General features: G+C 41.4%; 1 protein-coding gene across 1 annotated transcript; it reads right to left on the reverse strand.

Moving 5' to 3' along the window:
- Positions 1–176: 176 nt before the first annotated feature.
- map3k2 (mitogen-activated protein kinase kinase kinase 2) lies at positions 177–23,454 on the reverse strand. The gene is made up of 17 exons (XM_085264383.1): positions 23,115–23,454; positions 19,982–20,054; positions 19,551–19,669; positions 19,428–19,468; positions 19,231–19,330; positions 16,903–17,016; positions 16,192–16,288; positions 15,771–15,901; positions 14,897–14,976; positions 14,742–14,806; positions 13,202–13,294; positions 12,866–13,105; positions 12,636–12,784; positions 10,499–10,630; positions 10,155–10,284; positions 9,884–10,061; positions 177–4,788 (listed from the first exon to the last, which is right to left on the reverse strand). The coding sequence occupies exons 2-17, from the start codon at positions 20,034–20,036 to the stop codon at positions 4,569–4,571; spliced, it is 1,944 nt and encodes a 647-aa protein (XP_085120509.1). The 5' UTR covers positions 20,037–20,054; positions 23,115–23,454; the 3' UTR covers positions 177–4,568.
- Positions 23,455–24,459: the final 1,005 nt, after the last annotated feature.

Raw genomic sequence — 24,459 nt, forward strand, 5'->3', positions numbered from 1 at the left:
ATGTTGACTTTCAAGCTCGCTAGAATTGTACTTTCGATGCTGTATTTACATGTATGTTGCCACATTTCAGTAAGTAACTTTTCCTATTTTACGTTTTCCTAACATATAAAGGAATTAAGGATGACTCGAGAGTTTTGCGCAGTGCCAACTAACAAAAAACTCCAGCAAAGCCCCGATGTGAAATAAATATCTTTTATTGGTGTCATCGTCATAATTGTTGTAATTATGAACACCGAGCTGTTGCAATACTCCAGAAATTTTGCCAAAAAACAGCAACCATTCAACGGCACCGCTGCGTCTCTCAGGACCCAACTATGCATACAATCTCCCATTTAGAAGAAAAAAAAAAAAGGAAAAATAAAAAATATATTAAAAAATTATGCGTACCACTGATATACAGATCTGATACAAACAGGCATATTGGTCACAAACCAATTAGAATTATAAACATGGCTTCTTTTACAATACACAGACCAAACATGTGGGATACAAGTTTCTTTTAAAAAAAAAAAGAACAAAAAAAAAAAAAGTAGTACAATTTCATTTTTATACATTTGTACATGATTTTCTTTTTTTCTTTTTTTTTAACGCTCTCACCCCCTACAGTCAGAATGCTCAAGGCATTTCAGGTGCAGTGTCCAATGAGCAACATCTGCAGTAAATGCACATTAACACACACACTCACACGTTTATTCATTCACTCATTCATTCAGGAGTGGCAGCAGTGGCTTTAAACGAGAACTACAGGTGTATCTTGGCGCTCCACAGGTGACAAATACTGGTACCGAAGAGTTAATCCACTGTGGTGAACGAGGCCAAGAATGAGACGTTACATTCATGTCAAGGTTAACTGAACCACCATCATAAATCTCTCGCACTCATACACAAAGTGATTTAAAAAAAATGAAAAGAAAGAAAAACAGTCTTTAAAAATGTGCAAAGAAAAAGTCGCTGAGCCGAGCTGCACGAGCGCAAGGAACCGTTAAGGGGGAGTGGGAGGGCATCAGTGAAGAACCAATAGTGCATAATGGTAGTGCGTATCTATGACGACCAGTGTTGGCGATCTCCATCAGTACCAGACGGCTTGCCGTGAGCCACCTGAAGAGCCAAAGGAACGTACCACTGAGAAGATGCATAATGTGAGTGTAAAACTGAGTTTCCACAGAGCAAGAAAGGCGTAAAAGTGTCTTCAGAGGAAGTCGGGGCAACAGAGGTCAAAGAAACTGTTCCCTGTCTTTTTTTACAAAGGTGCAGTCAGAAAAATCAGACTCTGTAGTAATACCTAAACGAGACATTAGAAGTGCATAATTATTTGTATTTTTTTTTTTAAACTACTCTGATAAAAATCAATCTTCTGCAGGGGTTCAGGGTCGGGCCTAAGAAGCTGATCTGAGTCTTTGAAGCTTCAGCAAGAATTATTTGTAATTATTTAGAGCTTTTCTTTAGCTACGGTGTTTAAAAGAGCCATCATACTGCATAAATGAGAAGGCCAAGTAAACAATGTGATATTAGTTAACTTCACCAATCAGATTTAAAGAAATGCGAGTGGCCACACACAGGCAGCTGTAAGCTAAACATCTCAACTGCTGTTTGTGCTGTTGGAGCATTTTTAATGTGGTTATTTAATAAATAAAACAATCTGAGCTACAGCTCGTCTGAGAAGTTTACAGTTCATTCTAATTAGCATTCTGCAACAACAAGTCACGAACGCAGCTTGCTAACATGTTGCCACCCGTAATCGTGCTACACGATACCACGTCACAGAGACTATTTAACGTCCCAATTTATGAACAGCTATTAATATTGGGTGTAATCAAAACAAGTGGAAAACCATTTAACAGTTTTTGGATTTGCATATATAACAGAAAATATGAACTTCACAATCAAATATTTGGACAACGAAGCTTCAAAGGCCTCCAAGTGCTACAAACAATGTTTGGATCATTTAATTCATTAACAAGTGCCAGAAACACACAAGTGTGACTCTCTAAGCTAAAATCTAAGTTTATTTACCATCACAGACCCAATAATCTATCCACCACAAAAAGCTTGTCCTGGTAATGGCTCATTCAGCAGCAAAGACGATGAGGAGAGGTGCTGTAGATGTGTGTAGGAGAGCCAAAGGTGGGGATCTGAGCAGGAGTTTAATTTTAGAGAGTCACCATTACTTTCCTCTGCTGGTCAAATGTTGCTGATTGCACCAGAAACACTTCCTCCCTTGCTCTGCAGAAACCGGCTCTGATGATAATATAAGTTTTGCATATCGTCTCTTTGAACCTAGAAACATTTCAATCTTAGCAGCACAACAGTAACTCCCACCAGGACTCTGATTCACGTTATTGTTTAAACATTTAGAAGCTTTCTACATGGGCTGTTTGATAATCCACCTGCTGCAAACAGCCAAAATTTAAGGCATAATTTGAGCCCTAAATAACCATTTGATTGGCTGCTGGCAGAGCTGCTCAGAAACCTCACCATTACTAACCAAAAAGTGAATTAGAAGAAGAAGAAGAAGAAGAAGTGATCAGCACAAGCTGAGGTGTCACCTGCTATCTGGCGTGTGCATAGTAAATGCTTCCAAATCAGATGAGCTTTTGTGTATAAAGTGACGAGTCCGCTTTGATGCATTTGATTCGGTGGTGACAGTGACTGCAGTACCAAGCAATAAACACGAGAATGAAGCTCTGCGAGTCTGTCTGAAAACGGTGATGAACGTACCAACTCCAGCAGCGGAGCTCCAGGAGAGGCTGCGTGTACCCTTCAGTTAAATGATGAGCAGCTAAAAACGTTTAGTTTGAAATGAAACGGACAACAGAGCAAGATCTTCAAGTTTCCCCCCACTGCTTCTCCGATCTGATGGCAGAGACTCACTGTGAACACATGAAAGCACCAAATTAGCAGCTTCTGTCTCATCCAAATACTCAGGCTGGCTTCATCTGAACATTTAAAAGGTGCAAATTTAGATGTTAGATGAGAGTTAAACTGCTCTCCATGGAAGTTCATGCTGAGGAAGAAGAGACCAGAAATGTAAAAACTTCTACGATCCATCCACAACACGAGGTTAGTCCTGAATATACTGCACGGTTTGAAACCCTTGCCATGAGATAGTTGGAAGCTTAAAACAAGCTGGAAAAGCCAGCTGCATTTTTGGGGGGCTTTAAGACAAAGCACTGCAGCACAGCACAAACATGGTTGAGTCATCATTAAACTAGTTCTTTCCCTCTCTCTGACACGGACGTGTTAACCAGAAAAGATGAACTGCTGGTGAAGCTACACGACCGCGGCTCCCTGCGAGGACCTGACCTGTCCATGGGATGGTGTAAGCTCTGTCAGCAAAACAAACCCTGTCCGGCCACCTTTCGCTTACCAACAGCTTCAGTTTCATTTATCGACTTGCTCTCCTTAAACTAGACATCCAAATCACCTTCCAGAATTAGCTATGGTGGTCTGAAGAGGATACGAGTGTGTTTTAGTTGACTTTTTAAATGTTTTAAATCAACAATTCTGCACGCTGCACCTTTCAAGTCTGGTCATGAGAGTGCTCCCTATTGCTTTCTGTGGCTGAACAGACCGAGTTTCTAAAAGCCAATGTTTACCAGCAGTAAATTCATGAATCTGCCATGCTAAGAGACATCCAATCAGATCAGAGAATCAGAGGAGGAAAGAGAGCACAGGTACCGATGTGGCGCTTCACTTCTACACCAGCATGACGACTTTTCTAAACAGAGGGTATTTGGTTTCCAGCCGGCGGTGCTGGTACAGCAGGCGAACGAACAAACCGAAATGATCAGCACAGCGAGTCCCCGTCGCAGAAAGGCAGAAACGGCTGAACTGGGATCAGCTGGTGTGAAGGCAGTTTATCCAGGAGGCAAAAATCAAAACAAACAAACAAAAAAAAAAAAAAACTGAGAACAAAAAGCTGAGACTCATTCTCAAACATAAAAAGGCACAGAGACGGGGACGACGAATCAGAACGTTTCATCTGCACTTTGTTCAGAAAACGGAGCGGACTTCGGCGAGGGATGAGGGCAGGTGGGTGGAAAATTCTCGGGGGAGTGTTCTCTGGATCTGGGATTCAGGTTTGTCTATAGCAGCGCGCCCGTCACTCTGGGTTTTGGCAGGAGACTACATTCTGGGGTCGGGTCAGCGAGACATTGGAGGAGGATGAGAAGGAGGCAGGGCGGGGTTTACTCCAGAGTCAGGCATCAGCTCCTGTTAGGGCAACAACACCGACGCCATCCCGCTTCAAAACGCTCAGAGCGAGAAACCGTACAAACATTTAAAAAAAACAAAACAGTTTTTTTTAGAGAGGAGGAAGTGCTCAACCTCCTCCGCGTTGGAGACGTTAAGGTGCAACTTGCGGAGAAAAATAAAATAAGAATTTGTGTCCTTTATGGCAGTCTCATACAAACAGAGACAGGAGGAGCGCCCCCACCTTCTCCCAGCCAGTCTTTACTGGTCCAACGTGGTCTCAGCGTAAAGGTGGAGGGGGCGGGATCAGATAAGGCCGTATTTGGCAGTTCGGCAGGCAGGCAGGGGTTCAAGATTCGAGGAGGGGGCGGGAGGGGTTAATGTACAAAGATGTGCCTGAGCAGCTCTTCTGCAGACGGCCGCTGCTTGGTCTCCACGAAGATCCGTTTGAGGAACTCCCGGCAGTGGTCCGACACGTGGGCGGGCAGGACGGGGTTAGTGGGCTGCGTGGCGATCTTAAAGATGGCCGCCATGGCCTCGAACTCTGCCCACGGAGGTCGCTGAGTCAGCATCTCCACAACGGTGCAGCCGACACTCCTGAAGACGACAAAACAAACATTAAGCCCATAAAAGAAAGGAAGGTCAATTTATTAGCTTTATTTGGTTTTCACTAGATCCAACATGGCCTCACAGCACAGGAAATGCTCTCAGCTACAGCTTCCACCTTTCTGTGGCACAATAACATCAAAAGGCAACCCAGTCTTTACTTTCCTACCCGTTTCATTCGACAGTTAAAGTCATGATTTTATAAAAAGCCATCCAACAACATCGTCTTTAATCTTTGAAGCCACGTGTGGCCAAAGCTTCCTGTTAGTGGCTACAACGAAGCGTCTTCAGAGGTTTGCGCTGGTTACATACGTGACCAACATGGTCTTGTTTGCAGATTCTCTAACAAACAGAACATTTCACACAGAATAGAAGGAGCTCTAGATAACCAACACTGAACTCCCTAAATTATTAAATCGTATTAAGAGGGGTAAGCATGTGTGAACTTCATCCTACTCCTTTAGGAGCATCTAAACTAATGGTATAGAGAGATATTCGTGACAACTTTTTCTCTTCACAATGCGTTCTGTTATTTTATTTAAATTTACCCATTGGACTGATTGATGGTTGATTTCAGTCTTAAAAAACAAAATAAAAGACACCACCATTGTTTATGTTTTATCATTTAAACTCAATGGAAAGACCCACTTCAGACTCATTGTGTGTTACCACCATAAAAACTACCAAAAGACCCTCAATGTCTTTTCTTTTTTGCCAGTCATATCTGTTAGACCTGTGGATGTTCAGTGTTATTTTGTAACATGAAGAAAAAAAAAAAAAAAAAACTGAGGTGATTTGTTGAGGACATCCCCAACTTTTCTTTTTTTGATCAAGGTCTTTTTATTGAACAAAGAATTGCTTCCAACAACAATTATGGCAAAATTAACAAACAGTTGTGCCCCCACCCCCCCAGAACAGTGTAACTAAAACCCAGCCAGAGAGGAAAGGAGAGACAAAATAACATAAAATAAAATAAAGTTACAGATACAAAGTAAATAATAAAATAAATGAACAACAGCAAGAGAAAAAAAAAAAAAAAAACAACAAAAAAAAACACTCACACGCACATTAAGCAATAGTATCCGGACTTAATCTTTCAAAGTAAGTAAGAAATGGTTGCCATGTGTCATAGAACCGCCGAACCGAACCTTTTACAGTGTAGCGGATCTTTTCCAGCTGAGTATAGTACATGACATCCTTAACCCATTGCCCATATACAGGTGGAAGTGGCTCTTTCCATTTCAATAATATCATTCTACGGGCCAAAAGAGTGCAGAAGGCCAGAAGATCAGAGTGTGATTTGGAAAGACTGGCATCACAAGGCGTCACTCCAAAAATAGCTATAAACGGGCAGGGTGCAATTGGAACACCAAATATGTTGGATATGGTTTCAAATATGCTTTTCCAAAAGCTACCCAGTTTTGGACACGCCCAGAACATGTGAAATAGGGAAGCAGGCTCTCGTTTGCACCGGTCACGTGTGGGGCCAAACCCATCCTTGATTTTGCTCAGTCTAGTTTTAGACCAATGGAGACGGTGAACAACTTTGAACTGAATCACCACATGTTTAAGGCAAATAGATGATGAAGAAATGCTATTGATTATCTTGTGCCAAGTCTCATCTGTAATCCGTTGGCCAAGATCACTTCCCCATCGTTCCCTAAGTGATTGCAATGTGGACAGCCTAAAATCACTTAACAGCTCATAAACATCACTTATAACCCGCTTAGCATTTGGCTTAAAATCAAAAATATCATCCAAAAGGGATGGTGGTGGACAGGACGGAAAGCAGTCAGTATTAGAAGCAACAAAATTCCTGAGTTGTAGATACCTGAAAAAGTGTGACTGAGGGATCTTGAACTTGTTCACCAGCTGTTCAAATGAGGAAAAGATATTGTCCGTGAAAAGAGCAGCCATTGACGTTATTCCCAGCTTTGTCCATATGTTAAATGCCTCGTCCGTCAAGGATGGGGAGAACATGCAATGTCTATGCGGTGGTGCATTAAGAGAGAGTTCAGTCTGTTTAAAGTGCCGTCTGAGCTGATACCATAACTTCAGTGAGTGGACAACAAGAGGATTCGTGGTGAAGCTGGAGATCGGTCTCGCCAGAGGTAATCTGGCACACAGCAAAGACACCAGGGAGGATTGACTCACCGATAGCCGCTCCAGTGTTACCCATGATGATGATAAATTATCATGGTCTTTCATCCAGTACAATAATGCTCTTATATTAGCTGCCCAGTAATAAAACAGAAAATTTGGGAGTGCCAAGCCTCCTGCGCTCCGCGGTCTTTGTAATACACTCTGTTTCAGCCTAGGTGGTTTTTTGTTCCAAATGAAGGAGGAGATTTGACTATTTAGATTATTAAAAAAAGACTTGGTTAAAAAAATTGGAAGACACTGAAAAAGATATAGAAATTTAGGGAATATAGTCATCTTAATGATATTTAATCTACCACCCAGCGAAAGAGGCAAGGACTCCCACTTTCCAAAATCCTCCTCTAGTTTAGACAATAAAGGAAGATAATTAGTTTTATACAAGTCTCTATGATTCTGCGTAATCCAAATGCCCAAGTATTTGAACTTGTTATAGCTGAGCTTGAAAGGTGCTAAAATAGACGAAAGTTCCCCGGTTATTGTACCTAAAGGCATTGCCTCACTTTTCCCGAAATTCACCTTATATCCGGAAATTGTCCCGAATTCCTTAAGTACATCTAAAAGTTTAGGGAGGCTATTTGAAGGGTTGGAAATAAACAAGAGCATGTCGTCGGCATAAAGAGAGAACATCCCCAACTTTTCTGTTAGGAAGTGCTGCTATTTTTGACAGTGTTAGCTACTATTAGCCTCTGTTAGCTGGTGTTAGTGATACTTTCAGGTCATACTTGAAGTGCATCTAACATTGCTGGACTGAGTCTTTAGCAAACAAACTCTTGTACAAAGTGAGCATGTAATCAGAATGTTTGAGTCCAGCATTACTCAGCATAACTAACAGCTGTTGCTGTTTAGCTGGCTTGTGGCCAGTTATCCCGAGATGGGAGGGTCACATGTCTAATCTGCTGACAATATTAAAGTGTCTCCTGATCTGAGCCCCGACTGCAGATCAGGAGATGAGGCTTAAGATGAAGCGGAGGACATTTTATTAAGATGTCATCTCTCATTATCCCTTTCCTTCACATTTTCCTTTCTTTGGTGACGGCGACCAACGAGTTCTCTTCTCCTCCACCTTTGGTGCACGGTGCATGTGGCCGGTCTCACAAACCAGTATCATTCCCATGAACTTTTAAAGGTTTATTTTTAAGTTCATGAAAACCTTTTAATTTCTCTGAAGACGTAATTAAACACTGATGTACATATATGAGCAGAATATTCCTTTATATTAAATAACCTCACAAGGTTACATTTTTACAACCTTGGGTGTCCACATTGCCCGCCCAACCGGCCGCCCACGTACTTGGCGGGTAACGACAATACCTCAATCAAGAATGCATACCAGAAGCAACTCAATAGAAAGAAGAAGAAGAAAAAAATAAAAAATAAAAATCACAGATTTTCCTTAGTTAAATGAGGCTTTTGAGGTTAAATGCACACATAAGCAGGATTGGTCTAAAGACTTAAAGGAAAAGAGTTAGTGTTACCTGACTTTTCCTGATATTTCTGACCCTTTAACCCTCTGGAGTCCAGGGTATAATTGGCCGTTTTTGACTACTTTTGATTTTACCTCTATATTTCACCTTTTTAAAAAAAAACTGTTTATCTTGCCTTGTTTGGTATCATTATTTTCAGCACAACCTCAAATATCTGAAATTTGAGTTATTTTTTCATTTTGGTATACTATATTAGCACAGTTGATCTAAATCCAGACCAAAAAAAAAAAAATTCAAAATCCAAGTAGAAAAATGTTCCATTTTTTACTGTAAAACCCACAAACAATGAAATGCAAATAGAAATTGTACATTTCTAAAAATTATGCACAAGTTTTGCAAACAACAAAGTTATATGGTACTGTTTACCTAAAAATGCAGCCAAGGCCTCAGGCATTTTTTATATAACCATTTAAATCTATTTACAGAACAATCAGGTGTGCTGCATCAAATAAGAAGGTACACAAATTATTTGTGCCAGTCCAAAAAAAATAGTTTGTGTCCAGTATAAGACAGAGGAGAACACCACAGGCCTAAACCCTGCAGGTCTGACAGCAGGAGGTGCATCAGTCCTGTTTTCCATGGAACAGCGTTTACACTGGAATCTGAATTTGGTGGCTTTTTTGGAGCAACTGTGAAATTGAGCAGTATAACTGACACACAAAACAAAACAATGACTACAGTACACACTAACTACAGCCTCCAAACACGCTAAACGTCTCACATATGAAAACTCGCTCTCTCTTTCTTTCGCTTACCTGCTTTCTCTCGCCAGTGTTGCTCCTAAAACGTCCCCCTCCCCCTAAACAACCAAGTGCCACATCATTTTTTGATTGGCTGACATGGTAAACTTTAACACCAATAGGAAAGGGGTGTTTTTCTTTTTTCTTTTTTCACTCGCAAGCGGAGAGTGTTTGCTAGCGCTGTCCATAGAAAGCGCCGTTTTTACCGTTCTTCCCGCTCTAGACACCGCGGTTTTAGTCAGAAAAATACATCGCGTGTATTTTCTAATCATAACTCTGGTTTTACGTGGCCCATCGACACAATTCAAAAACTGGTATGTAGTTTGAAGTCCTCACTTTCGACCCAAGTTGAAACTGAGACTCTGAGTCGCTGCATCTTGTAGCTGTGTTGTGATTTTGACGCGCCGGTGCGTCCGACGACCCCAGAGGGTTAATAAATAAAAGTGCGTTTTATATTTGGCCAAAACATCTTTGGTTGGTGTCCTGGTTTTTGGGACTAAAACCCCTAAACTGGAAGCAACACTAATGGATGTTTGTGTTGATGAAGGAAGCTGTTGGGATGTGGAAGTTCACTGCTGCATCACTTTCTAAAGTCAGTTTGTAAAAATTCATCTACATTGGTACCACTTAAATTACTTTTTACATCACTTTCATGCTGCATCCTCTGAATAATGTAGTAAAGACTTTTGAGGTTGGTCTTACCAGATGTCTGCCTTCCTGCCGTAACCCTCTCCGCTGATCACCTCTGGGCTCATCCAGTACGGGGTACCGGTCACCGACTTCATGCCTGTTCCTGACAGACAGATGGTCTGCAGCCGCCTGCTGGCCCCGAAGTCTCCCAGCTTCACGTTACCCACCGAGTCTCTGAGGATGTTTGCACCTGAAAGACGATTGCACAGTTTCATGCTCTACTTTTCAAAGACGACGTTTGGTCCCAAGTATTTCCCCAGCAGGAGCGAAAACATCAGCTCACCTTTGATGTCCCTGTGGACGATCATGTTGCTATGCAGATAAGAAACCCCCTCCAGGATCTGCCTGGTGTAGCGGCGCGTCACATTTTCCGTGAGCGCCCCGTACGACTTCAGCTGGTCTTTAATGGATCCCTGAGGGTCACCAGAAAGGAAGGAATCATCAGAAATATCCCTGCTGTTCCTCACATTAAAATTTAGCGTCTCTTAAGAGAAACAGCTGTCATTTCCACTCGAACAAAAGGAACTTTGTTTGCAAGTGTTGATGGATTTCCACTCGAATAGAGCATGAGATTTTTAGCTTCACACACACATAACTGGAAACAGTGAACAGTTTGTGTGCACTCACTCCAGGCATGTACTCCATAAAGATGGAGAGCGTTCGCTCCATCGTGTCTCGCAGACAGCCATAATATTGGACGATCCGCTCATGGCACAAGTTCTTCAGGAGCTGGATTTCACATTCCAGTGCGCTCACCTCCTGCAGCAGAAACAGAAGGGCACATATTCAAGCAGAACATATTTATACCGATTTCACCTCTACATACAACAAATTAGAGGCTCTAACAGCAGATACACGAGAGGACTGGAAAGATCTTTCTCAAGTGGGAGCGAAGTGTCTCTAGTTTGAATTTACTGAGTTGTATCCTTATTTACAGCCCTGTTTTTCAAATTAACATTGTATGATTTTCCTTTTTTTCCCCTCCCTGGCTTTTTTATAAATCAACAAGGCATTTTAAAAATAAAACTAGAAAAATTTGCATTTCCTGCGAAAATGCTGTGTGGATGCCTTAACGCTGAAGATGTATGCTGAAAAAAGCTGAAAAAGGTGAGAGAGAAAAAAACAAAAACAAAAAAACATTGCCCTGAGCAGGATCGAACCTGGCCCTTCTGGTCTCAAGGCAGCTACTCATCTCACTGCGCCAAAGTAATTCTCACAAAATAAAAGAGGTGGAGAGACGGACAATTTTGCTGAAATGAGCAGAAACAGCTGAGAATTGTGCTGATAAGAGGTGAAAAGGCTGAAAACTTTGCAGAAAAGAGGTGAATCAGCAGAATTTCTGCAGAAAAGAGATGAATCAGCAGAATTTCTGCAGAAAAGAGATGAATCAGCAGAATTTCTGCAGAAAAGAGATGAATCAGCAGAATTTCTGCAGAAAAGAGATGAATCAGCAGAATTTCTGCAGAAAAGAGATGAATCAGCAGAATTTCTGCTGAAAAGAGTTCAATCAGCAGAATTTCTGCTGAAAAGAGTTTTTTCTGAAAAAGCTGGTATTTGTGCTGAAAAGGGGTGAAAAAGCTTAAATTTGTGTTGAAAAGAGTTAAAAAAGTTTAACTGTTGACTGAAAGAAATGTTGCCATAAGCGGGATTTGAACCCGGGCCTCCCAGTCCGGCACAAAAGTTAGGCGCACTCAAATTTTTCAACCACAGCACTTTCTTCTTCTTTTTTTCGGGGGGGGGGGGGGGGGGGGGGGGGGTAAGTCCATACAGACAATATTCATTTCTAAATTATTAACTAACAAACTTGTGCTTAAAGTGCTTTGTCAATATTGTAGAAAATGTTAAACTTAATCATCATCTCGGCCTCCTCTGACGACCTGTTTGCTGCTGAAAGGCAGCGGGGAGAGGGGTCACTTGGGCAGTGCATTTATTGCAGCATATAATGTGTTTCCTGGATACACTGTGCTTTTTCAGCATTCAAAGATTGATGGCACCGTGTCAGAGCACTGGCTATGGATTTCAGACTGATCAGGCCTTAACTTTTCATCTTTTCTTATTACCCACAGCTACATCCACTTCTCACAGGCCTAGGCTGCTCACTAGGGCTGGGTATCATCACTGATTTCCATAATCCATTCGATTCTGGTTCTCAAAGTCCTGATTTGATTCAATTTAGCCTCAGACAGTCAGAAATATTATAATTCTAATCATTTATCAGTACTGATACACATGAGACTTCATCAGAATTGTGAACATCACAGCAGATGCCTTTGTGTGAAAGTAACTGAGAATAAAACACAGAAAAACATGAAGGAGATTTTCCTGGTCTGGCTTTTTATAGCAGATAACCTTAAAAATATTCTACAATGTTCTGCATATAAAGTTTAAATTTCTTCAGTATTGAACAGAAAAAAAATAGGCTTTCTTGTCCGAGGTCATTTAAGTGAAAAAAGAAAAAGACAGTTACTCTTTTTTTTTTTTTTTTGTTACCCGAACAGTTGGTCGCACAGGTGCGACCAAATTTTTTTTTTTTTTTTTTTTAAAGTCGCACCACTGACAAATTTGGTCGCATTTGCGACCAAATTGGTCGCACTCTAGAGCCCTGATAAGCTTCATAAAACAATGACATAGCATCTAGATCTACACTTCCACCCAAAGCAATGATTCAGGGAATTATTTAAGGTCTTTTTTTTTTTCCTTTTTGCCTTGTCTTTCCATTTTCCTACCACTATATTTAATATATTCTATGCTGCTGTGTACGTACCTTGCTCGTCTCGGGACTCTCTGGATCAAACTGAACTTGTTTAACTGCCAGTTCCCGTCCAGTATCGGCATCATAACACAGGAAGACCCGCCCGAAAGCTCCCTGACCTAGAAGCTTCCCCAGCCGCCAGTTGGTTGGCGCTCGCGGGGCTGTGCACAAAGACACATCAGGTTTGCTAAAAACGCAGAAAAACAAACATCTGGAGGACGTGTCGTGTTGCGAGGACTCACAGCGGCTGGGTGGACTGACGTCCATGACGGAGAGCGTCGGAGCCACGGCTGGATTGGGGTTTGGCTCGATGTCACTCCCCCTCCGCGGCCTCCTGGCGGGGCCGGGGACCTCCTCCAGGTCAGGCGTGAAGACGCTGCTGCCACTGCTGGTGCTGGGCGACTGCTCGGTTGAGCTGAAGCTGATTGGAGAGCGGAAACCATGAACTTGCGTCCGCCGAGCCCGAGGGAAAGTCTTCCTCCCTGTTCAGAGGATGAAGGAGAGCGATCATTTTTAAATCCCTGTTTAAAGTCAATTTGCTTTCAGCATCAGTAGGAATAAATAAATGAATTACCCACCATCACTGTAATCCTGAAGGCCAAAAGGAATGCCGTACCGGCGAGGATACGTCCCTCCTTTCCCTGACTTCTCAAACACCGGAATATCGTACTCTGCAGAGGAAGGAGGATACAAAAGATGAAATTTACAGGCCATGGCCTCAAAACAGCTTTCAAAGATGGCAACCTCGACATGAGAATGTTTTGGGCCTTTTAACTGTAATCTGTAAATCGTGAGTGCTCGCTTTCCTTGAAAAATCCCATTTTTACCATTTCTTCCTGCCCTCAACGTGACAAGCAAAGCATGGTGTAGGTTAGTGATCATAAGTCTAGTTCTACTTGGTCCAGCAATACGATTTAATACCTGATATATAGTTTAAAGTCTTAACTTTCAACACAAGTAGAAACAGAGATTCAGCAAGGCTGCGTCTTGCAGTTACATCATCTTAAAATCAGTCGTGTGATTTGGACATGCTAGTACATCAACTATAGAGGGTTAAAGGTTTGGCTCTTAGTCTGGTTTAAGTTTTAGCCTGTTAAACTCTTCACTGCCTGGTAGATCAGATTGTTGTTGTTTTTATTTTTTAAACCCTTAAACAGTCTAACACCCGTGAACTAGGGCTGGGCTATATCATACCGTTGACGGTAATACCGGTGTAATTTTGGGCAACGATAGGAAAATGAAATATCGTGATAGAATATGGGTAAAACGCACATGCGCAGTGCCTTTGTTTACATACGCACATGGCGGCGACGCAGAATGAGAAGTGCGAAAGTGGATCGTTAAATGAAACTGATGAACCAGAATTGGTTTGTAAAAATGCTGCAACTTCAGTGGTGTGGAACTGGTTTAGCTTTCGTCCGTCAGATACACAACAAAGCACTATTTTAGGTAGCGCATGCTAGCGGGCCATCGTTATTACCGTGTTGTTTGGAAAATACGGCACACTTAAAATCAATCCTTTGATTTTTCTGAAAATCGATAGTGCCCCTTATAATCCCGTGTGCCTTATATATATATATGAACTCTGGTTGTGTTTACTGACCTCGAAACGATTTTATGGCGTACACGGCGCTCGAAAATCTGTCAAATGTTTCAGTACAACTTTGCTAAGCTACAAAACCGCACGATGGATTGTCGGAGCATTACGGTTATCGTAGGCAGGCGCCTCACGGAGTGATACCTACTGTGCTTCAACATAATATTACCGCGTTGTGTGTGTATAAGCTCTTTTTAAGTTTTGTGGATATTATACATGGTTATGCTGAAGATATGTCGGCCAATTTCCACTGGAAATGCCTTTTGGTTAAACTGTCAGCAAGGAATTTGCATTTGTACTGTTACATTTGTTATATAACTTTAATGCACATAAAAAACAGCTGCTTGTTTAAGTGAAAATACATTGATGGGGTTTTATAAAGTTGTGGAGTTGTAAAGTATTTTGTCTAGTGTCAATTATATCGTCAGTTATATCGTTATCGCAAATTTTCAAATGTATATCGTGATAAATATTTTTGGTCATATTGCCCTGCTCTACCGTGAACTAAGATCTGCTCTCACCTGGAAAGTCCTGGTGGTTGTCTGGGTAGCTCTGAGCCCTGGGCATCCTGGACTTTGGGTAATCACTGCACAACACAAAGACAACAGCAACAAATCAGAGGGATTTCTTCCACGGCAGTTTTTTGTGGTTTCCTGTTTTATTCTGTGACGCACACCTGTCCAGTGGGCTGTCTAGGGAGGGACAACTTCCAGAAGCCGAGTTCTCCGGACTGCTCATGGACAATGGATCCAACATCTGAAGTAAAACAAGAGAAATGAGAGAGAGACAAACTCACATCCTCTCAAAACCAATCAAATTGTATCTCATTAGCCAACAGGTGAATTTAATTTGACATAAAATGATGCTAAGAGCAACTTCAGAAAACTCAATAATAAATACATTACATTTAAGCTTTTTACAACCTCCAAAACAGAAAAATAAATCCTTCCCTCATCTCTCCAGACCTGCAGTAGTCACAAGTTATGCCACTTACACTGAATCACGTGACACTTTAACGAAGGCTGTTTGTGACGTAACACAAACTGCCCATGCCTGCGAAGGAGCCTGCTGACCTCCACTATTCACGTCTGTACGACCTCACCTACAAGTGTGCAAAACACGTCTATGTACCCAGACACTCAATGTGCTATGAAAAGAACCCAGATACGCATCCACCATCTTCCCTGCTGTGTGCGCCCAGGTCCGTTTGGGAGTATATCAGGGACTTAACCCGTCCTCCACAGTGGCAGGTACACCACAGAACTCAGTAGTCACAGCAGGGAGAAGAGGAAGAAAAGATCAACTTTAATAAAATACTAAAAGGCCAGAAGGTTTTGCTTTAATGGCTACTGTAAAGTCCAGCATGGCAACTTTAAAAAGAACTCTTTAAATATCGGCTTTATGATAAAGAAGCTGGTGAAAATTAATTTTACATTTAAAATGTCCTAGAGTTTACACTTAAATACTAGATTTGCGCTCCGCTTTGTTACATCAGAGCAGCTCCTTTTCAAGTAGCAAACACTAAAGTGGACTCTCCTGAGCATCAGCACCTGGTCCATGCTCTCAGGGATGAACTCCCCCTCGCTGTTGATGCTGGTGAAGGAGCCGTTCCTCGCCACCTGCTGCAGAGCGTCGGGAATGTATCCTGGAGGAGGAGAGCTGCGGTCCGTTGAGTGGGAACCTGACAGGACGGCGGTTATAGAGAGTGAGAAAATTGTCCTGTGTGCGCCACAGTCACAGCTAAACCATGTGATGCTTATTTTCGCACAAAAGAGTCCGAGTTTCATGCATTCATGTATTTTTCTTAACACTGGAACCACTGAGACAGTCAATTTAAAATTTCCACACACACACACACACACACACACACACACACGCGCTCCTGACCCTTACCCACTACCAGGCTGTGGTGGGCACTAGTGCCCGTCCCTGCAAGCTTTGAGTCTGCATCACTGTTTAGCAAACATTTACCTATCAACGCCAGCATGCTCTTCTTGTCTGTGACCCGGAACCCCGTGTTGTCCAGTTCCTCGTGGGACGGCAGAAGGTCCATGTTGGATGACGAGTTCTGCAGACACAAAACAAACTAAACATTAAAAAGAAACTCTGGACAAGTTTAACATCTCCTTTGTTTTCCAGCTAGCCCTTCTATGTTAACACTGCTATAACATAAAGATTGCACATGTCTCACTCTGTATATTTTATTTTATATATTTTATTTATTGTTTACTCTATTTAATTTGTAAAATATGTGTACACACACACACACACACACACAAAAATATTTAGTATACACATCCAGAAATGCATATACTATTATATATTGTACATATATTTATTAGTTTCAGATGTAGCCATTCTTGTATTTTGCTTGTTTACATTATTGTATTTTGTACAACTCTGTTGCTTGTGAAGCTCGCACACAAGAATTTCACTCACATGTGCTGTACCAATGTACCTGCACATGTGATGTGACAATAAAAGTGATTTGATTTGATTTGAAGATTAAAAATACCAACGCTGGTATAAAAAACACCCCAATTAGCCTTTTACAGCTGAGAGGTAAAAACTGTCGAGGGGTTACAGCACAGAAAAAGCAGCAGGTGTGTCGGCCGCCACACAACGTACATACTGTGCACAAGTATCAGAAACTACCATTAAAGTCATTGCAGTATGGCCCACCTCAGAGGAGACCTGCAGCACAAGGAGAATCTTCAGACTCTTCATGTGAACACTGCGATCCAGCAGCTCTACAGCTTTGTCCAGGTCGTCCTGAGTGGTCAATGGAATCACCAACTGCAAAGGGGGGGGGGGGGGGGGGGGGGGGGGGGGAGAAGAGAAAAAAATTTGAAATACAGTGACTTGAATAACCTTTTAAAAATTGGGTGATTCTTTTTGATCATTTGTGGAAGTGCACACAACAACAAAAACATAATCCACACACAGGTGCTTCATTGATCCAATCAGCTGTTCACAGCACTTCCTACACTCCAGTGTCTGTCATGCTGTACATTCACGGGGTTTCATGGATTCCACTAGATGCAACAGGAAGTGACATCATTTTCTCAGGAACACAGCTCCACTGGTGCTATTAGAAAGTGATGTTTCACTTTGTGCCTTTCTGTATAAGTTCCTGAGACACGTAAAACTGTGACTGCACCATTTCAAACACTTCATGATTTTCAATTCAATTGTGGTTCATCATTTATCTATTATGTATAGGAAGAAAAAGCTAAAGCATGCAAACCTGTAGAGCTAAGCCCTGGTGGGCCTGTTCTATGGTAGATAAAACAGAGTTACAGGTTGCTGTCATGCACAGCTCTGCAGCTAACACTGCGTACACAGTGTCATGTTAGTTTGCAGAGTGTGTCCAACCTTGTGGAGCAGCTGCAGCAGGTTAACATCCACACGCCTGTGCAGGATGTGGTCACACGCTCACACCTTCACTTCTGGTTTTTTTTTTCCTAATGCAGCTTTCGTACAATCGTTCATTTTCTACATCAAAGGCTGGCAGGATGGCACTGGTAGCACAACTGTGGTCTGCTTTCTTGAAACAGGCCGCAGACCACGATCCCACTCGCCCCTGCCAACAGTCATCTTAGAGCCAACAGGTAGCTGGTGGTGTACATTACTAAAATATTCATTTAACCTACTAGTACTTCTGTTGCAGACTAGCGAGGCAGCAACTAAACATCTAGCTGATGAATCACAATGATGCAGATCCACCACCAGACCCAGAGGTGGATTTTTGCGTCAAAATGTCCAAAGAAAACAGCAGAAAAAAGTTGTGTCAGTCTGCAAAGAGTGAGACACACTGCCGCTGAAACACACTGGGTGTTCTTAAAAACTGCACAGAGGGAAGAACAACATCAGAGGGGCACCGAGGGCAGTTGAAAGGACAGGTTTAGGATGACAGGAGGGGGATCATAGCACAGCTAGATTCTCCACATGAAAGGGATCTAGTCTGTGTGGTTTGTGAAACTGACCGAATCTGATGTGACGTGCTTTACATCGAAACAGGAGACGCTGCAGAGATTTTGTCTCTTGGCTCAGAACACCTCAGCCCCCCCACCCATGCATCCATGACTGTGTGTGAATGTTAGATAGGAAGCACTTCAGCATAGGGCTGCTCAATTAATCGAATTTTAATCACGATTACGATCTGGGCTTTCAGCGATCATTAAAAATGACTGAGCCCATTATTAGCCCCTCCCTCGTGCTTTACTCTCGCGCTGCTCCGTGTGGCAAATCGAGCGCACCTCGCTGCATTTCGAACGCATGTCACAACAATTGAGAGCAGCGGTCTCCAACCTTTTTTGCGCCACGGACCGGTTTATGCCCGACAATATCTTCAACTCTCGCGGCCCGGTACCAAACGACTCACGGACCGGTACCGGTCCGAGGCCTGGGGGTTGGGGACCGTTGATTAAGAGGACCCGAGGGAAGCTCGGAAAGCTAAGCAGAAGTTATTTGGAGAGGAGAGTGACTGCCGTTGGTTGAAAAGAGAGGTAAAAAAAACTTCAGTGGTGTTGAAACATTATGGGTTCGCGGAGTCAGACGTGGATCAAGTAGACATAGTGTGTAAACTTTGCTACAGTGTCGTAGCTGCACCACAGAGCAACACTGCAACGTTCACTAAACATAGATGTTTACATTTTTCATTTATTTTTTATATTGCAAACATTTGCACTGTTATCAGTATTTGCACACTATTTTATATTATTTTTTGACAATTTTTAAAGTCATTATTCAACACATTGTTATTGTTAAATAAATATCGTCAAATAATCAAGATCTCAATTTCAGTGAAAATAATCGTGATTAGCATTTTTGCCATAATCGAGCAGCCCTACTTCAGCATAGAAAAAAGTCCCTGTATGAGTGTGTGTGAATGGATGACTGAGGCATGTTGTAAAGTGCTTTCTACTCAGGTAGAGTAGAAAGGTGCTATATAAGAACCAGTCCATTTACTAGAGGAAGCAGAGGAAAATTACATTTCAAGTTTCGTACCTCGTTGTTTGTGTAGTGGAGGCCCATCGTCTGACCAAAAGCCACTTTAGCTTTGGACCTCAGATCCTCCAGCTTGATAGGTCGAGGGAACTGCAGAATCCTGCAAAGAAGAAGACGGGTGAGAGGTCAGAGACGGGCACTGCTGCTGGTCTGCACTGACAGCACCGGAGGGAGAAACACAGCAGTGGAAACCTCACCTCTTCTCCCCTTTGAACTCAAACTTCACTCTCACATCGTTCTGTTGGAGACAGAGCACAGAGTTAAAGACAGCCAGAGCAAAGATGAGCCAGACTGAGCCTTCGTGCTTTCACTTGGGTTACCTGGTTCTTGGGCGACGAGGCTTTGGGTTTGCACAGGTCTGACAGGAACGCGGCAGGACGGCTGGAGCGGTGCAGTTCGGCCAAGTCCTGCATGATGGAGTTCAGCGCCTCCTGCTCATCTGTGAGACAGCATGACTTCTGCTTATTCAACAGGTTTTATCATTGAAAAACTCAACTTGCTAAAGACTCCTCTAACAACCTGTCTTGCGGTATGAACATATGAACACAAAAAATGAAGTTGCCTTGCTGCATTTATCTCTTCAGATAAGCCGCTTCCACTTAGCCGCACAACACAAGGGACTTATTGTCAGGCAAAGATGTCAAAGAGCCATTGTTCGGGGAGGAAAAAAAATTCCTCAAATTATAGGTCTGTCAAAAGATGAAGCTGACTCGCTGCCAAGCAGTAACACCATCTCACAGCATGTACGTACCCATCTTAATGGCACGGCGATTGACCCAGGAGGCCAGGAAAGAGGATTCTCCCATCAAAGGGATTCCTTTCTCCTGAAACACAAAAACATCATCATAAATCCTTACATGCAATTAAAAGGGATCATTAAACATAATGTGCGAATAAAAACAATCTGTTAAACTGAAATTGTCTCATATATACACATTTACATTTAATTTGTGATGTATACTGTACATTTTTCTTCTATTGTTTTTGTGCAGTATTATTGTTATAACATTGTGCTGCATCTATTCATTTTTGTTCTGGCCATTCTGCTGTTGTAATAATGCAAATTTGTAGTAACTCGTCTTTATTTATTTTTTTTATGTCAAAACGAGCATCTGGAGGCTTTATACATATTTTAAGAGTGTTATGTCTACATGATAGTTCTACTGTTGTATTTCCCGAAGCACCAATCCAGCATTTGGATCAGATATAAGTCATCTATGCTGTTCTATGTCTACTATGTTACGTATTAGCAGCAGTTGCTCCAACATAGCCTGGAGGACACCAGCAGCAATGAGGGTCAGGGGTTTGGGCCTGAGCACTGCTACACCAGCAGCTTTTCTCTGTACGTTTGCAGACATTTTTGACTTAACTGTGAGCTTCCCCGTCAGCTTCTCACTCTCGGTATGTGTAAGGTGTAAAACTTGTTAGGAAGCATTTATTGCATTTTTATGGTAACATAATGTGGCGTCATCAATATTTCTTCACTTCACACCCCACACGACGTGCATGTGTGAGTCAGGAGCACTCACAGAGAGCTGAAAGGAGAATAGTGCCAATAAACTAGGTGAGGAATTCAGACACATTAGATTCATTTTACTTGTGCTGGACAATAAGTTTATATTCTTGGATGTATTCATCACGTTTCTTAAAATAAGTAAAATAATGTTTGAGTCAAGCATGATGTTTTGATCATCATCCAAAAAAAAAAAAAAAAAAAAAGAAGATTCACAGTATCTTCCTTCCAGTGAGGAGCACATACGATTAAATTAACACTGAAACCCAAACCCGGTACTTGGTATCAATATACAGTGCTGTGCAAAAGTCTTGAGTCACCCCTTGTTTCTTTACATTTTGCTTCCAAGAAGCCACACTGTCATTTTTAAAAGTGGCCTTGAGTAAAGAACCGATTTGTTAATAGGAGCCTGTCACAAATCATTTGTTTTTGTATTTCAGCCGGTGGTGTCGGAGATTAAAATCAATGAATAATGAACTCAGAAAAGTACCATGTAATCCACCATGCAATACCATCTGGAAGACATCTAATTACCAACGCCTTATTTTTTTCAGCATGACAATAATCCCAAACACACTGCCAATGCAATTAAAAACAATTATTCTTTTTGTGCTGATTACTCTGCACACTACAGACTTAAACCATAAGAATATCGAGCTCAACTGTGAGGTTGCTGAAGTAAAACTCCCACAAGTATTCTGAATATCAGCCATAATGTAAACACCTTAAGCAGGCTTACTAAATACTATTTACATATAACCCTGGTTTAACAAAAACCCGTTTTACTTATGACACTGCTTACAAGAACTACTCTACCCACAATCCTGAACCGAAACAGCAATGCCTCCAATCGGTGGAGGTCGCTGTTACTGTTGAAATTCTGTAAATGTAGGAACATCAGCACAAAACAAGAGAGCAATGATTGCAGCGAGGCAACACTACAACAATGCAAAGGATTACATTGAAGGAGGCTGGAAGTCATTCACTGTGAAATCTAGGATTTGCAGTGCATTATGGGGATGAGCAGTTCCTGTACACAGCCTCGTACCTTTGCCTTCTTCTTCTTTTTTTTTTTTATCCAAATCAAATCTTTTTAATAGCCATGATTCACCTCGTAGCTGGTTGGTTTGGTCTGAGGATTAAAACTCTTTATATAAGGATTTTTTGAAACATCAATGGAGAGAATGAACAAGGAACTCACTTCTGGAATGGGAGCCCTTAAATTGCTGCGTTCCCTAGCAAAGATAAATAGTATATTTGTGATTTGATAACATAAAAAACAGAAAACAGCTGCAACAAAATCTTTAATACAAGTGTAGTGGAGTAAATGCTGACCCTACTTTAAGAGCCCTTTTCTTCACATTTAAACTACCCACACTGATGGATATTTTATTGCCATTTTAATGTGACAATGTTTGTTAATGTGGGTCTATTCAGATGAGTCAGTTTCCAGACCATACCTTTCTACTGATCACTGATTATGTTTAACTGGGCTCCGGATGCCCACACTATAGGAGGTCAAGCATTCAGCTTTTTAATTTGTCACTAAGCTGTATATTATACTATTGCATTGTCATGTATAGTGAAATATGCAATGACTGTAGCTATGAGTGTCCAATAAAGGGGCTTTAAAGGTTGCAGCACAAGCTTTTGTGTGGAATCAAAGTAGTTTATTGCTCAGCTATCAATTAATACTATTGAACATAACCTCCAGAATGTAATCTGTACAAACATAATTAGCCTTCATGTTATTGTTGTTGCAAAAGAGTGGAAATTTAAGTCAAGATGGCCTCTGCTGACGAGGAGTTGATTGGAAATTGTTGATGATAGTCTGTGATCATCACTGATTGATGAGAGAGCTGCAGCATTGGTGCTAGCCTTAGCTTAGCGTTTATTCTTCTCTCTTTTATCCTTACATACATCATCCTCCTCATGAACATCATCTTCTGTACCGACTCTTGCTCAGTGCTCACAACAAAGTTGATATCAACAGCAAAATCATGGCCTCCTTTGGTAGATAATTAGCTCGCTTTAGATTCTCCTGCTAGCGTTAGCCGAGTAGCAACATAGCAACTGTTGCTAGCACATTTTTAGCAATTACAGCCGTTTTTATGAATAATTATAAGACACTATTGACACTTACGCCCAAAATACTATTTGTTATCTAAACAGAGAGCCGATATGTGAAGCTAAGCTAGACGTGTGCAACTAGCTGTCAGGCCAGGGAAGTTGTCAAGCTGAGCTAATGCTAACAGCCAGCCGCACAGCTAAACAGCGTTCACCTGCGCTGCATGACTATAAGAAAAACAAACAGCCCTTAAAGGAATAAATAAACCCTTCAAATGGATCAAATACTTCTTTAGTACCGTACCTGGGCGCTAATTAGATGTGTAGTCACTTCCTCATCCACAGGGCCGGTGACAGGAGCCCCGGGCCCCGCGGAGAGCCGCTGGAGGAAGCAGAAGTTTGGCAGTCCGCTCCCAACTTCACTCGAGTGCTGCCGGACCACGACGACGACGAGGCCTGACGGCTGTCAAAGGGACCAGCTGAAGCTTTTCGACCACAAGAAGACAAAACGGCGGCTCATCCAACTAAGTAGCTCCTTGTCTGTGCAGTGGTTAAAAGGCTAACTTCATCAGAGGCGCTCTTTTAGCTGTACTTTACACCCTGGTTAACGGTAGCTCCGCTCGCTGCTGACCCCACGACGCCATCAAGCTATCACGTATTAAAAATAATTTAACCGGAAGTAGACACAGAAAATAAAAGAAGATACATTCAAGTAACTATTATGTGTTTTATTTTGATAACCAGTGCCAGGATATTATATTTCATTTACGGAAACTTGAAAGTTGTTGACCCCAACCTTGTCGGAAGAGTCCAATAAAAACACGACCTGTCACATCAGAGAAACTTATGAGTTTCCTGTCAAAGAACAAATACATTTGATTGGTGTTTAATCACTTTATTGTAGTTTTTTTTAATAGTTTTATAGATTTTTATTATAATTTAATATAATTGTTCTACATATTTAGAGATTTAAGAGTGTCTTTTGATTAAATTAATTATTATTAATTATGCAAGCACAAAATTATAGCTACACTCTCTCAGGGGGTGCATAAAATTAAAATATGCATATATATGTATATACATACACACAGTCATGCCCACAAATGCATAAAAAATATATCAACATATGTAGTTTTGAGGGAAGTAAATAATGAGACTCGACATAAAAAATTTTGCACATTAGAATTGAACTTGAATGAATTGAGTTATTTACAGCTGGTATATATCTATATACACTTTGTAAGGTAATGGTGGTATTTACTGCTATTATTACAATTAACACCTGAGGCTGACGTGTTGATGAAACTGGACTAAACTGAAAAAGAGTCAATTTAAAGTGATTTCCTTAATATTTTAATTCTGTTTAAGTTAGTTTTGCAAATGCATAATATGATTTGTATTATTTTTTGTTTCTTTCCTATATAGCCCCATGTTGTTTAATTTTTTGAAATACAATTTAACAAAATGTTTAATGTATTATAAAAGTATTTTGTTATATATCCACATCACCAGCATTTAAAAGGCCAATAACTTGATGTCACTATTGGACTGATCAATATGTATTATATTTATCTGTATTTTTAATTAAAAATGTGTATTTTTAATTTTAATTAAAGGCCAAACTCTTTAATCAACTTGTCTGGGCGCTT

The sequence above is a fragment of the Mchenga conophoros genome, linkage group LG23 (assembly GCF_057382185.1).
Source record: "Mchenga conophoros isolate Kocher_MC1m ecotype Shallow Benthic linkage group LG23, M_conophoros_male_GT1.1, whole genome shotgun sequence".
Classification (NCBI taxonomy): Eukaryota; Metazoa; Chordata; class Actinopteri; order Cichliformes; family Cichlidae; genus Mchenga; species Mchenga conophoros.